Source organism: Podarcis cretensis (assembly GCF_951804945.1).
Source record: "Podarcis cretensis genome assembly, chromosome: 7".
NCBI lineage: Eukaryota > Metazoa > Chordata > Lepidosauria > Squamata > Lacertidae > Podarcis > Podarcis cretensis.
Window position 1 is genome coordinate 18,536,473 of NC_137176.1, and position 15,030 is coordinate 18,551,502.

The 15,030-nt window shown below is 43.2% G+C and overlaps 1 protein-coding gene across 4 annotated transcripts in view; it reads right to left on the reverse strand.

The window, feature by feature from the left end:
- Positions 1–15,030, reverse strand: part of CDH12 (cadherin 12) — a 678,501-nt gene that overhangs the window by 168,777 nt on the left and 494,694 nt on the right. For all 4 annotated transcript variants that reach the window (XM_079984946.1, XM_079984947.1, XM_079984949.1 and 1 more), the window contains one exon: positions 11,402–11,828. In XM_079984946.1, the coding sequence (XP_079841072.1) occupies positions 11,402–11,632 (231 nt within the window). In that variant the 5' untranslated portion in view covers positions 11,633–11,828. The remainder of the gene's footprint in view (positions 1–11,401; positions 11,829–15,030) is intronic.

Here is a 15,030-nt window from a genome sequence, read left to right on the forward strand (position 1 = left end):
AACATGCTTTCAGTTCCTGAAGCACAAGGATTGCCTGTGCTATGATTCTCTTCACTGACTGGCTTAGATGTAATTTACGAAGTAGGACTCCAGAGATGAACAAATTCCTCAAACTTGCTTGTTCAGGCCATTTCAAAAAGTCAGAAGTTGACATTGCTGACATAGTTAGGGCTGGGTGAATCTGATGGTTTTGATTTTCTGTCCGTTTCTCATTTTCACAGTCTCAGTGTTCAGTTCTCCACATTTCTGTCAGTTTACATTAAGATACTGTCATGATGGAAATTCATCAGCATTTTAATGTCAATTTTACCTAATACAGTGGTACCTCGGGTTACAAACACCTCAGATTACAAACACTTCGGGTTACAGACTAACCCAGAAGTAGTACCTCGGGTTAAGAATTTTACCTCAGGATAAGAACAGAAATCATGTGCTAGTGGGCCGGAAGCAGTGGGAGGCCCCGTTAGCTAAAGTGGTACCTCAGGTTAAGAACGGTTTCAGGTTAAGAATGGACCTCCGGAATGAATTAAGTTCGTAACCAGAGGTATACTGTATACATTTATTTATTTTTTGCAAAACAATTCCCCCTTGTGTTTCCACAACACAATATATTGTGTTTTTGTATGTTATTTTCACTAATATATACAATTTTATGCACACTTTCCCCATCTACACAAAATGGCTAGAGAACTTCAGTGAAAAATTCATCAAAGTACAAATTCTGAAAGATGGGTGTGTTTCTTCCCAATTCATAGACATGTCAATCCTAGATATAACTGCACAGCAGGAGACCCAATGAAAATGTGGAGGCAGGCTGATGGTGGATCTAGCTCCAGCAGATGGGATCTGCTCCACTATCCAAGCACTGATGGTTACATTCTTATCTGAGCAATGTTATGTGATAATTACATTGCTGGAATGGCTATACCAGACAGTTAACCATCCCCAATAGATATAGATATAAAGGAGAATAGATATAAAGGAGCATCAGCTGCAATTTCTTTTGTCACCAAATATATAATAATTAGTGATACCACACACACAATCCAAATTTGGGTCAGTCCAAATGACAGTGACAAATTTGTGTTTCTGCCCATACAGTGGGACTTCACAAATTCAATTGGCAGGACTAATGTATTGCAAAACATGTTCGGACTGCCCTGAGCCTTGCCTCTGGTATGTGTTGGTTATTTGTTTATTCATAGATTTTCATATAATCATAGAGTTGGAAGGGACCACAACGGTCATCTAGTCCCAACACCCTGCAATGAAGGAATCTTTCACCCAACATGGGGCTTGACCCTGTATCTCTTCTTTCTGCTCACTCAAAGCAACTCACAATGCAAGACAGATGCAAATTAAAATTCAAAGGAGATAGAGGCAATGGGGAGGAGGGAGAACAAATCAAGAATAACAGAAATTAATAAACTAACCAGGTGGTAAACAAATACTTGCCAAAACAAAACGTTCTACATTAAGGTCATAAAATCATCACACAGTGCAGAACAGACACATATTATTGGGTAGGGACTTGCATCACTAGGGAGAAGCCCCCCTCTTGTGTTCCCACCAGAAATACAAAGAGAGATGCTCTCTAGATGTTACCACAGATTGGGCACTGGGAAGTCTCAAAAGGGTAGAGACAGCATTTTAAATATTCTGGACATGAGCTGTTTAAGGCTTTAAAGGTGAGCCGTTTTGTGTATTTCTGATGCTATTCATCTGCATTGCCTTTTGACATGTCAGAAGTTTGATGTGCTTTTTTTATGTGTCGGTGATTCCATAATGGCCATTCTAGGGATTCTCATGACTCCAGCTTAGGTCCAGACACTTCAGTCATCTCCTGATGCAGAGTTCTGGGTACATGGAAACCTTTCCAGAGAGGAACCAAATGATTTTGCCCATCTCTAACTAAGTATTAAAACAACTGCTCATTAGATCTAATTTGCAGTGTTCACTCCAGAGCCAACAACTGAACAACTGTAATGTCCTTCTCAAAGGACTGATTGAACATATGTTTAAAGCAACAGCCCATGCAGCATCATCTGTTATCTATCTTTGAAACTTGACATCATGCATATGAATAGTAGGAACACCAGACTGCTATTTTCTGTTTCTTTTGGAAGCAGCTGTTTTCAAGTTGCATCTAGAGTCGAGTGGGATAAACCCCTTATAAGAACATTAACAGTGGAGAAAATTAGCAGAGCTCTGTGCTATGTGTCAATAGCACATAGGCTGCAATCAGAATAAATGTCAGAATCTGAGTCCATTCCTAAAATAGTATTGACACACAGTTTTCCCCAGTAAGGTGATACAGGCATGAGGAAAATTGCACCCACTGAATTTATGGTCAGCAGACTATGGGGTGGGATATGGACCAAATTCCTGCTATTCTCTCTTCCCCCTGCAGCCCCATGAAATCTGCTTGGGGTGAGGTGTCTCCCAACATGTCAGACATGTGAAAGCTTCAGAACGGATGGATAATCACACACACACTCTCTCTCTCTCTCTCACACACACACACACTATGCTTCCCTCCCAATTCTGCTGATAGAAGCCTTACCAACAGCAGATGCAACACATCTCCAAACCTACGTGAAACCTACTTTGCAAAACATTCCCTCAGCATGAGCAAAATAAAGCACCAGGCTAAAAGCAGCAACAGCAGCACATGTGACAGGTTAAAAGGCAGGAAGGGAAAGGACAGTATATTCTGTCCTATTCATGGAAATGGAGGGGGCACTGAGCTTCACTTTCAGTCACAAGACTCTTCAGTCCAGTTTTCACTATGACTTCATATGCCCATGCTCCTTCGCCTGTTTGAACATCTCTTCTGGCATGAACCCAGTCCTTAACTCTGAAATGTACAAAACAACATGCCTGAAGGAATTTTAACAACCTTATCAACCTCAACTTGTTTTACCTATGGTGAAAATTCACTACAAAGGTTGGGTTTCATTGACATTTTGATCCAAACCCTATCTGTTGTCTAGGGTTGCCATTTTTCAAAAAGTGGTGGAAAAGCTTCTTTTTTGAAAAATCTCAGGGGGAAATGAAATTTATGAGCTATTTTTAAGGGAAATCACAAATTACAACACTGCTGACATGGGTTGCGTGTCAAGGTCCCCAAGCCACCCCTCAAATAATTCACAACACACGCATAATTGTTGTTTAAGTTTTATGGAATAATTTTGGCCACAACTTTATTGAAATACATAAATGTGAGTGGTTGCTTAGGCATTGGTTAAGACTATCTGTCCCCCCACCTGGGGACAGAACTGACTTCCGGGCACCACCAAAAGCCAGTAAGGGAAAAACAATACTGGGGAGAAAGGGAGCTGAGACACAGACCCTCACCTCTCCCCGCATGCTCCCCAGGGCTTGCTAGCCCTAGCCCCATTCCAGGGATTCAGATGAAAAGATGGCAAGCCCCTGGATTCCTTTAATGGAATTTCCCTTTCTGCAGCAACCATGGAGGGGCAGGCCCAGCCAATCCTAACTCCTCCTCCAACCAACTGATAATCAATGCCTAACCGCAACCTTACAAGTTGTGACGATTTGCAATGCAGTAGGCAAAAACCAAATGGCCCAGCCAATTGGCTAGATGGGCAAAATTCCTACCAAGGCCCCTGCCCCAATGGCAGATGACCCCATGGCAGGCATAGCAAGGTCAACGCAAACCCATAAAATTAGGGCGGGTGGGCGAGTGATCCGTTGCTCGCAGCGAAAGAGAACGCTCTGGATCCGAGCACAGGATTTAAAACATCCAATCCCTCCCACCAATTTGCAACATGGAATTTACCCCAGCAACCCAGCCATCCAATCGTTGCCACAGGCTTCCACAGGAATCCTGCTTGGCAACAGAGGGGTGGCCTGGTAAACCCCACCGCAAGACGTGCTCTCCATGAGGGAGAACACGCTTTGCCATAGGTCCAGATTTTTCCAGATGTTTCAACGATTTCCACACGGACACTGTTTCCAATGGCCAACTACCAGCTATGTCTGGGAAATTCTGGATGCATGACAACCCTATGGCTGACCCACTCTGGCCTGTCATAGCTTCCCACAATGCTGAGAGAGGTGTGTGTTTATTGACCGCTATCAATTCAGGAAGTATAGGTTACTGATATCCGTTACAGCAGCCACATTTGCACAGTCAAATCCTGGCTTAATAAGCAGAGATATTCATGATGCACAGCCACTTTCTTCCATCCTGATGGAGGTGAAACAAGCAAGGGATGCACAATTAACCATAGTTTCCTGGTTCTGATGTAAGAGGAAGCCATGGTTAACTGCTAAGCAAGCCAGAGTATGAAGCCATGGGAACTGGCTTCCAGATCCCGGTTACTTTGGAGCCATTAGTTCAGATGTAATGGGAAGCTACATGTTACTGCTGCTTCTTCCTGCCTTGCTCACAAACCTGTATGCATGGAGGAGTGAAATGGGGAGCCAAAGGGCAGCTTATATCTCATTCATTAAACTGAGATTTGTTTGTGCAAATGTGACTACTAGTTCTACACTCCTCTGACCAGCACAAAAAGTAATAATTCCGACAGACTTAAGCCCAATTGTTGAGGGGGGAGGGAAACAGTTTAGATCTCTTCTGGCCCTAGTATGTTTAAAGGGTGTCTGACTCTTGCCTGTAAAGCTGAAATATTTCCTTCAAAATCCTGTATTCTGATATAATATGAAGGCATAAGGCACTTTGATTTACAGCTTGGGTTACAATGGCCCAAGCGGACTGTCATAAGGATTTTTTAGTAATGGGTTTGAAAGTGTCAACCTCAAGCACTATTTCAGACTCTCTCACCATGAACTTGCCTAATCCCCATCAGTTTCTGCAACCTGACACTTTTTAAGATACTCTCCGGGGGGGGGGGGGGGAGAGCCAGCATAAAATGGATTGAGAGTTTGGGCTGATAGCATCTGACATGTCTGCTGTAAAACTCTCCAGTACTCTTCCAGGTGGCTTCCAAAATTAACTAGTCATCCCAAAATGTTTAGTGAAATTGGCGGCTGATTTAATAGGTCCCATTAAAGCCCTATTTATAAATTACGCTGATATTGTTAGTGCTGCAGTTCTATAATAAGTCATGGAACGATCACTGCACCTGTCAGAATAGCACACCACGATAGCCTGATCAGAGTATGGGGTAAGGAATTGCTATTTTTAAAATGAACAAACAAATGCAACATTGAAAAGTGTACCTTTTTGACAAAGCCTTTCCTCCTCCAAGAGGGGAGGTGTTGTGGGCGGGACGCGATTTTTGCATCATGCAGGGGGCGTTATGCCCCCTGCCCCACTCACCTGGCTGGCGCACCACGCCCACAGGTAAGCACCCACAGTGGCATAGTGTGGGGGGTGCAGGGTGGCCCGGCCGCACCGGGCGCAAGATCTGGGGGTTAGGGTTAGGGGGCACAAATCCACGGGTTAGGGGGCGCAAATCCATGGGTTAGGGGGCACAAATCCATGGGTTAGGGGGCACAAATTACTTGTCTTGCCCCGGGTGCTGACAACCCACGCTATGGCACTGAGCACCCAACTGAGCGGCTTGGAGGGGGCGTGGTTTGCAGTTTAAGATACTGCTGCGCGAGCCAGTCCGCCTCATTTTCCACCTTCTCGTTGCGAGTGACCCACCCTCCACTCCCTTAGAGCTAAGGGCTTAGTTTTTCTCTTGACCTTGCTATGGACCTTAGGTTGGTCGCCCAGGTTGCCCAGGGGGGCTGGTAGGAATTTTTCCATCTGGCATTAGGCCTTTTGGTTTTTTCACCTACCTCACAGCAATCGTCACAACCCTCTCTCTCGTGTCAGAAAATATCACTTGTGACATTCCATGAAGGAAGAAGTGGTGGAAATTCATTGTGGTGTGCACTATTTGCTGATGTTTAACAACAGCCATAGTGTGAATTTAACAACAAATGCACTCTATATGATTGGACCAGTCATTTGCATATATATTGCTGTAGTTTGGAACACCAACCTGTTACTTATTTAAGGAAATGATGCAGATAAATAATTGCTAAAAGAGGTGTGTGTGGGGAGGGGAGGAAATCATTCCTTTGACCTTAGGAGCTGGATGCTGCAGCAAACTTCTGCTGGTATAAATCTTGCTTTGATGAAGTCAGCTATAAATGTCAGTCCAGTAGCTGTTCAACAGGCACAGTTTTCATGCTCACAGTCCATGCTTCCTGGCTCCTTGTTAATGAAGTATCCGTTATGCATTCGTTATTTGGCATTCTATCATCCAGCTCCTTCCATATTTTATTTTTATTGTCTGGATAGAAGTGGTACACTAGGGACACATTTGCTTAAAAGTGTGCGCTTAGTACTCAAGGATGCAACAATATCACTTATCTTAAAGTGAAATTACACCCATGCAACCTGTGCGGCAGAAGATTCTTTCATCATTACGACTTCCCCCTCCCATTAAAAAATATCTAAGTAACAATTGAGCCATGTTAATCTGATATATAGCCTAATATAGCTGGTACTCATGCCTGTCTTAATTGTTTAGAGGCACACAGAACATTAGTGGGTACATCTCTTACATGAGCCAGCCATCTTTGCTGGAGTCTGGAAACTGGCACACAAACAAAAAAACACACCTTTAAATGTGATCATATCACATTTGAAATAGAGGAATAAGAATTTAGGAATCCACCCCATGGACCAAACTAAAGATTCATGTAATATCTACAGCATGCTAAGACTTCAGCTAAGAACAAAGGTCTATTATAATAAATGTACATCTTCAGCCAAGACTTACCTCTCCTCATATCACAGTGACATTAAAATGCTTATACCCACTAGGAACCTATGAGCTCACACCACTATAAATAATTCCAGGTTAGAAGATTCCTTAGCTTCAAACTAGACATTATGGTGGGCAGAGTCGTACCTTGGTTCTCAAACGTAATCCGCTCCAGAAGTCTGTTCGACTTCCGAAACGTTCAAAAACCAAGGAGTCAGTGGCGTAGCGTGGGGGTGCAGGGGGGGCCGGCCGCACCGGGCGCAACATCTGGGGGGGCGCGCTCGCCGAAGAGCCTCGGGCGCAGGCTGTAGCAGAGCCCCATGTCTCGCGGAACCAACAAGCTGTGCGCGCGTCCAGGCTGAAGGCGTCTGGCAGGCAGCGGCTCTCAGCGCTCACCATGGTCCCTGCGTGTCAGGGCCATGGAGGGCGCGCAAGGCAGCCCCTCCTCACAGCCCCGCTGCTGCTGCAGCTGCTGGGCCATGTTGCATTTTCCTCGCCTCTCTGCCCTCCTCCTCCTCCGGGCAAGCGGCGTCATTTGGGCGGCAGCGCCAGCGGCAACTCGCCTCAGATCACCTGATACGGACCTGCCGCCACCGCCGTGGCTACCTTACCGTAAATACCCCAGCCCAGGCAGCAGCAAGAAGAAGCTGGCAGCGGCGGCAGGTTAGGGGCTAGGGGCACAAATTACTTGCCTTGCCCCGGGTGCTGACAACCCACGCTACGCCGCTGCAAGGAGTGGCTTCCGATTGGCTGCAGGAGCTTCCTGCACTCAAGCAAAAGCCGCATTGGATGTTCAGCTTCCAAAAAAACATTCAAAAACTGGAACACTTACATCAGAGTTTCAGTGTTCCGGAGCCAAAACATACGAGTACCAAGGCATTCGAGAACCAAGGTATGACTGTAGTGCCACACCCATGCAGAACTTCTCTGAGGCCAAGGGTGGGAGCCCCCGGTTGACAGGGAGGCACAGGGACTTCTTGGCAGGCCTCTGGTGGGGAGCACCAACCAGCTTAGCCCTTTGAAGCCCTGGGTAAATGTACTTGGCTGACCCCACTGCACAGGCCTGGGTACTGCTGAAAACAACACCCCAGGTCATGTTCTCTCCTTTGTCATTGCATAATGTATTTTCACTTTGCCTGCGACGCAGCATCCTTAAATTGTATGCTTCAATTGCTATGTCACACTGGGCCAACCAATACGGTAAGGCAGAGGCCAATGGAATGGAGCAGGGGCATGGAAATGCATGGCGTGACAATGACTTGTCATGAGGTAAATGAAGCTACATGTAACAAGAAGTGAGGGGAGATGCAACGTGGGTCTGTCAGTTTGGATGGCAGCCTCACGTTGACTGCAATGTATGGTTTGGCCTTTATTCTCTTTCCTTGGTTGACTTGAGCACGAACTCTCAGCCATGTGAGGCAACGGCAATATTCCTCAAGGAGTATATTATTATATTCCTGAGAGTTCTTATACATTGTACACTGCGTTGTACTGTATGGGCATCTGCAGGATACCCGCTAATGCAGATTTAAGGGGTATAATTAGGGATAGAAAGATCTGTCAATTTCTGTTACCGTCTGTTTCTCTTTTCCAGCTTTAAAATTGGTTTGCCCCATTTCTGCATATGTTTGGATTTTTTTTTTTTTTTTTAAAAAAAGGCTGCATGAACATTGATTTGATTTTGTTATGCACGTCTCCTAATATGCAAACATTTGCCAAGAAAACACATTTTTGCAAGTAATTTTACCTTAACAGAATGCATTTTTGTATATGTAAAAAACATTGTGCCGTACACACATTTGCATGCACTTTTCTCTGGTATAAACATTTTTGTATGCATTCTTTTGTTGGGGAACTGCATCACAAATTTTAGAAAAGTGTGAATGTGGAAGGGTTTGTGTATTGGTTTGGTTCAAGTATTGCTCTGTGAAATGCAGATTTGGTAGTTTTGAACTAAAATGCAAACTGAATGGATTAGGTCTTACTATAATTAGTGAAAGTCACACTAAAATATGCAGTTTACCGAACTGAGGAAGAATCTATAGTCAAATGATGAAGTACATTAAAAAAATATGGGTATGACACAATCTGCTGTAGGGTGATCAAAGGATAGAATAGAAACACATTGCCTCATCCACCACTACCTGCTCAGACTCATGTCAATTCTTGAATTGTGAGGGATGAAATGTCCCTCTCAAGATCTAGTTGGGGGGATCTTTGCATCTCTCTGACATATTGCTTTCTTTCTCCCTCACCGAAAGCCAAGTCAGTCCTCTCTGTGTGAGTGCGCATGCAAATGATAAGAATGACAGGCAGGGGATATGACACTGGAAACTATCTCTGAATTCTAGCCTAGCCTTCAGTTACATGGATACTTTTGATGAAATATACAAAATGGGAGTTACAGTGAAGCTTATTCTGCTCATATGAAACTACCATTTTGCTTCCTAAGATTCACACAGACACACACAATAGCTCTCACAAATATGTATAGGAAATTATTTCCAAAACAGGAATGCAATCGCAGCTAGCTGTCTTTCCTCATTCACACATGCTACTTAAATAAGCAGAAACCATACAAAAGGATCCACCATGTCAGATTAACCTTTCAAGGTCACTCAGCACAACAGAAAAGTTGCAAGGAAGGTAAGGGGTCAGAAGGCACAGTGAATGTAATAATATCTCCTATAACAAATCCTTTAGAGTTATAGAAACAGAGGCTTTTATTTTTCTTCCAGTAAGTAATTTTGAATTGCTTTACAAAGCTATAGAAGCTAGACTGAAGACAAAGAATAGTTTGAATTCATTTTGAGGCTGAAGCGAAACAGGTCTGGATTGGGTCAGTGTCTGAATGGGAGAGCCTAGGAACCAAGTTTACGCTGCCTTGGGTTCAATGCCGGAAGAAAGATGGCATGTAAGTTTAAGGGGGAAATACATTACAATACTTTAAAAGATAGCTGAAATTGTCAAAATGGAGGCACCCTCTCCATTCAACAACTGCCCTATCATGTGGATCATTATGAGACCCTTAAATTGAGATTGAAGCAGCTCAACATGGATGTAGACCAATGTCAATGAATCACTGCTTTCTGGGGACGAGGGTGGCACTGTGGTCTAAACCACTGAGCCTCTTGGGGTTGCCGATCGGAAGGTCGGCAGTTCAAATCCCTGAGACAGGGTGAGCTCCTGTTGCTTTGTCCCAGCTTCTGCCAACCTAGCAGTTCAAAAGCATGCCCGTGTAAGTAGATAAATAGGTGGTAGGAACATAATTGGCGTTTCTGTGCACTCTGGTTTCCATCACAGTGTCCTGTTGTGCCAGAAGCAGTTCAGTCATGCTGGCCACGTGTCCCACATGTCTGTGGACAAATGCCAGCTCCCTTGGCCTGAAAGTGAGATGTGTGCAGCAACCCCATAGTCGCCTTTGACTGGAACTGTCGGGGGGGTCCTTTTTATTACTGCTTTCTATTGGATCTTTGATTCTACAATCATTACTGCTTTTCACTATCACCTAATCTAGACCCAAGAATTGCTGTACCACTTCCAAACTGTGCCAAGTTGGTTCTCCTGACACAAAGTGTTATACATTATTTATCCAGAAAGATGCATCAGTGCATTGAGGGAGGCATCACGAGTCTTTAAAATGGGCATGTGAAAAGTACTCTTGACAAGCAAACATAATAATCAAAGTGTAATAGACTTGCTATTTGTGCAAACAGGAGTCATTGGGGGTGAGGTGGGAACCACAGCAATTTAAACTCAGCATATAGAAGAATAAATATGAACATGAATTTGCCACACAAGCAAGTTCCAAGACATTTCTGAAAATTAAACATTCGCTCAGAGGCTTTGTTGTATGAACTGGCAAAGCATTTTGAAGCTTATCTAAACATGTTAAGGCTGAAATCCAAATTGCTTTCGCTGAGGCCTGGTTGGAAGTGTTGTGGTCACTCATGAGTGGCAGCCTGCAGAAAACCATGAAAAAGGGGAATCTTGAGGGATGGAGGGACAGAGCTGGCCAGGAATTCAATAGACCCTTTACCAGGCCCACGGTCATCACATGGTGGTTTCAGACACAATCCAGAGATGATATCTTCATCAGCAAAATGATTTGCCTGCCCTGTGTGGGTGTGCAGTGGCCTTGCTATTTAGGACTAGTCTAAAACAAAAACAAAAACACCTCATTCTGGTGACCTATCTTTCAAAGATTGCTTACTATATCCTCTGCAACTGTTGATAGCTTCCTTTTTAAGCCACAGAAAACCAATGTCAACAATTCTGTATAAAAACATGACATCCAAAAACACGATTTCATAAAAGTTAGACTACAATACACAGTGGTACCTTGGTTCTCGAACATAATCTGTTCGAGGAGTCCGTTCAACTCCTGAAACCATTCGAAAACCAAGGCACGGCTTCCGATTGATTGCAGGAGCTTCCTGCACTCAATTGGAAGCCGCAGAAGCCACATTTGACGTTCGACTTTTGCAGAATTTGGAAGATTTAAGCTGGAATCCTATAGTTACCTGGGAGCAGGTCCCATTGAACTCACTGGGGCTCACTTCTGAGTATAGGATTGTAATGTTAAAACACATGTACTTCTTTCATACAACATTTAGTCCACTGAGCTTTTTAGAAGACTAAACATTTACCTTTCCCACGTACTGGGGTTCGGAGCCCATGTATTCTTCCAACACAAAGAACTGATTCCACACCCAGCCTCGCTTGACCCGCACGGCGGGTGTCCTCCTCTCTGGTGCTGTGACAACATTTCCCCTCAGCTCACCTTCTAAAGTCTGTTGTGGTTGTGGATGAAGTGGCTTTAAGAGACCTCCATCGAATAGGACCCAGAGAACCAGGGATAAGCAGTTCCTTGTAAGCATTTGCGATGGTTTCCCTACAGCAAGCAGTTAAAAACTCCAATGGTGAATGCCGAGCTGAAGAATCCAGGTTTAAGGCTGTCCGTGGGCCTCCACCACTTGTCTTCCGAGGTTTTTTTTTTATTGCCGAAATGCTAATGCAGACATTAATCCTTCTGGTGACAAGGTTTCTGCCGCATTAAATTCCATCTATAGAGACCTATAAAAGAGATTTACATGGCAACATGAAATTATATAAAATTACACTGAAGTATTCATCCAAACTCTCAAGCACACCTAGTTAGTTTCTAAAGACGGGGAGAGAGAGACAAACACATTGTGGAGGTTGATATCCTTTTGGTGTTTCAGACGGTAGCATCCCGTTGCAACAGAACACTGCGTGGGGACAAGAGGAATGCTTCATTCTCCTTCTGCTTTGTATTATTTTAGTGTCTGTCTGAAGAGAAGCACGCAGCCCGCCCTTTATGGCCCAGTTATAAAATAAAGCCGTTACACACCAGTGAATTCAGATATTATTTACTCAGGATTCATTCGGGGGAAAGCAGAAGGGGGAGCACTGAGAGAAAGAGTCAACCTATCAGTAGGTATGGTAGTGTTGCTACCTACATCACAGTGTCTGTGTGTACACACACAGAGACACATTTATTAAAGCCGTGTGTTTGCGTTTGCTTAGCTTTCTACAGATTTTTTAAAAAGTAGTCAGGAGACAGAGAACTTTGGAGGAAGAGGAGGAAATGAAGGTATCACTCTTGTGAAAGGAAAGGGCTGTGGAGGAGTTGAAGGAAATGAGCAAAGTGGGTAGAGAAATGGAGAGAGTCAGAGAGGAAAGCTGTTATGAGAAGTATGTGTACAAAGACATGGGAGGAAGGATGTCTGAGGAGGTGGGGAAAAGGCAGGAGATAAGGCAGGAAAAGAGGAGAAGAAATTGCAGGAGATGGATAAAAGGTAAAGAGGTAAAGGTAAGGTAAAGAACCCCATGATGGTTAAGTCTAATCAAAGGCGACAATGGGGTTTGTGATGCTCATCTCACTTCAGACTGAGAGAGTAGGCATTTGTCCATAGATAGCTTTCCGGGTCATGTGCCCAGCATGACTTAACCACTACTGGCACACGGAGTGCCTTGATGAGTGCCAGAGCACATGGAAACACCATTTACCTTCCCACCACAGTAATACCTATTTATCTATGTGCACTGGTGTGCTTTCGAACTGCTAGGTTGGCAGAAGCTGGGACAGAGCAAAATGATGGATAGAAAAGGGGGAAAGTGTGTGTGTGTGTGTGTGTGTGTGTGTGTGTGTGTGTGTGTGTGTGTTCTAAATCTCTTAGAGCCTCTGGATTAGCAAATACTGCCTAAAATGGGGAGGCTGTATCACAATACTGAACTACAAAACTCCTTGTTGCAAGGAAAATGCTGTGGCAAAGAATTTAGCAATTTTCAAAGATGAATTAGGTATCAGTGGAAAGTGAAGCTGAATCTCTCTCTCTGCACCATCATTCTGTGTAGTAGTCAACCACCTCAAGCATGTCTCAGGGGCAGAAGGTTTGAGAATCCCTGTTGTAGAACACAAATCATTAGCTCTACTAGTTATAAGTAGCTATAAATAATTCTGTAAATCAGGCATACCTGCTGGGTTCAGAAAGATAATCACACAATTTCTGCACTTTCTGAAGTTTAGTGAGTTATCACGCATTATAATTTTAGAGCACAACCCAATGAGAAGTTCTTATACAAGTTAAATTGCAAAGAATGGAAGCTGTCCCATTCAATATCTTGATGGATTGAACCTGAACCATTCACTGACTAATGTAATTAGTAATACATGACATGCAAAATAGCTATATAAAAAGTGTTTTCCAACCGCATTCTATAATTAGAGATGTTTTTGTTCACATTTATGAATCCCTCTGAATAATTGTAGCTATTTATTAACTTGATAACATTAAAAGGATGTAATTAAGTATTTCCACTATTAAGGACAAATAGAAGAGATTTCACTTAATTTAGGGCTTGAATTAATGAGCACAGCGACGCAGAAGCTTTTAGTTCATTTTGGGTGGAACAAATGGCAGATAAGCAACAGGCGGTTTGTTGTTGGTACTATTACTAGTAGTAATAATAACAGCACAAGGCATACATAGCTAAGTAGAGGTATTTCCCAAAGATTCCTACATTAGAAAGACAAGTTACAAAGGGGAAAGGGATTAGAATTTGCAAGGAGGACAGCACATCCATCTGAGTGAAGACCAAAGAGATTAAACTAGTTTTATAACTTCACAAGCATTAGAGAACAGCGTGATGGGGCAGCATCACTCACCTGTCCTCCAGTCAGTCATATTGTTGCTGCTTACTGGGATGTAAAGGGGCAGGCCAGGCTGTTAAAATGACAAGCTGAATGTGCATGAAATGCTGTGTTTGAATGCACTGTATTTAAAATGTTGTAATGTGGACAAAATGGAGTGTTTTGGGAGGTGGCAGAGAGATATTTCAAAATTTGTCTGGCAGGGCAAAAAGCCCAGAATTAAGTTTAAGATACTAACTGATGCTAAAGAAAGAGGGGGCTTTGCCCTGCCAGACTTAAAGTTGTATTATGAATCAGCAGCTTTCTGCTGGTTGAAAGACTGGCTACTTCTTGAGAACACTGATGTTTTAGATTTGGAAGGATTCAACAATGCGTTTGGGTGGCATGCATATCTGTGGTATGACAAGGCTAAAATACATAAGAATTTCAAGAACCATGTTGTTAGAAAAGCAGTATTTAATGTCTGGTTGAAATATAAAGACTTATTGGAAAACAAGACCCCAAGGTGGTTATCACCAATGGAGGCTAAGGCCTTGAAAAAACTCAATATGGAGGCCAAATGGCCGAAATATTGGGAAATAATAGAAAAAGATGGAGATAACTGGAGGTTGCAGAGTATGGAGAAAATAAAAGATAAAGTGAGAGATTGGCTACATTATGCTCAGATTAAAGAAGTTTTTAAGTTGGACAAAAAGGTAGGATTCCAGGTGGAAAAATCAAAGTTAGAAACAGAACTGTTAGAACCCAGCTCTAAGATACTTTCAAGAATGTATAATTTGCTGTTAAAATGGATTACACAGGATGAAACGGTCAAATCAGCCATGATAAAATGGGCACAGGACATAGGGTACAACATCATGTTTGCTGACTGGGAAAAGTTATGGACCACAGGTTTGAGATTTACGGCATGTAATGCCTTGAAAGAAAATATTATGAAAATGATATACAGGTGGTACATGACCCCAGTCAAGCTTGCAAAGATATACCATGTGTCTGATAATAAATGTTGGAAGTGTAAAGAAGCTGAAGGAACATTCTTTCACCTCTGGTGGACTTGCCCTAGAGTGAAGGTTTTCTGGGAAATGATTTATAATGAACTGA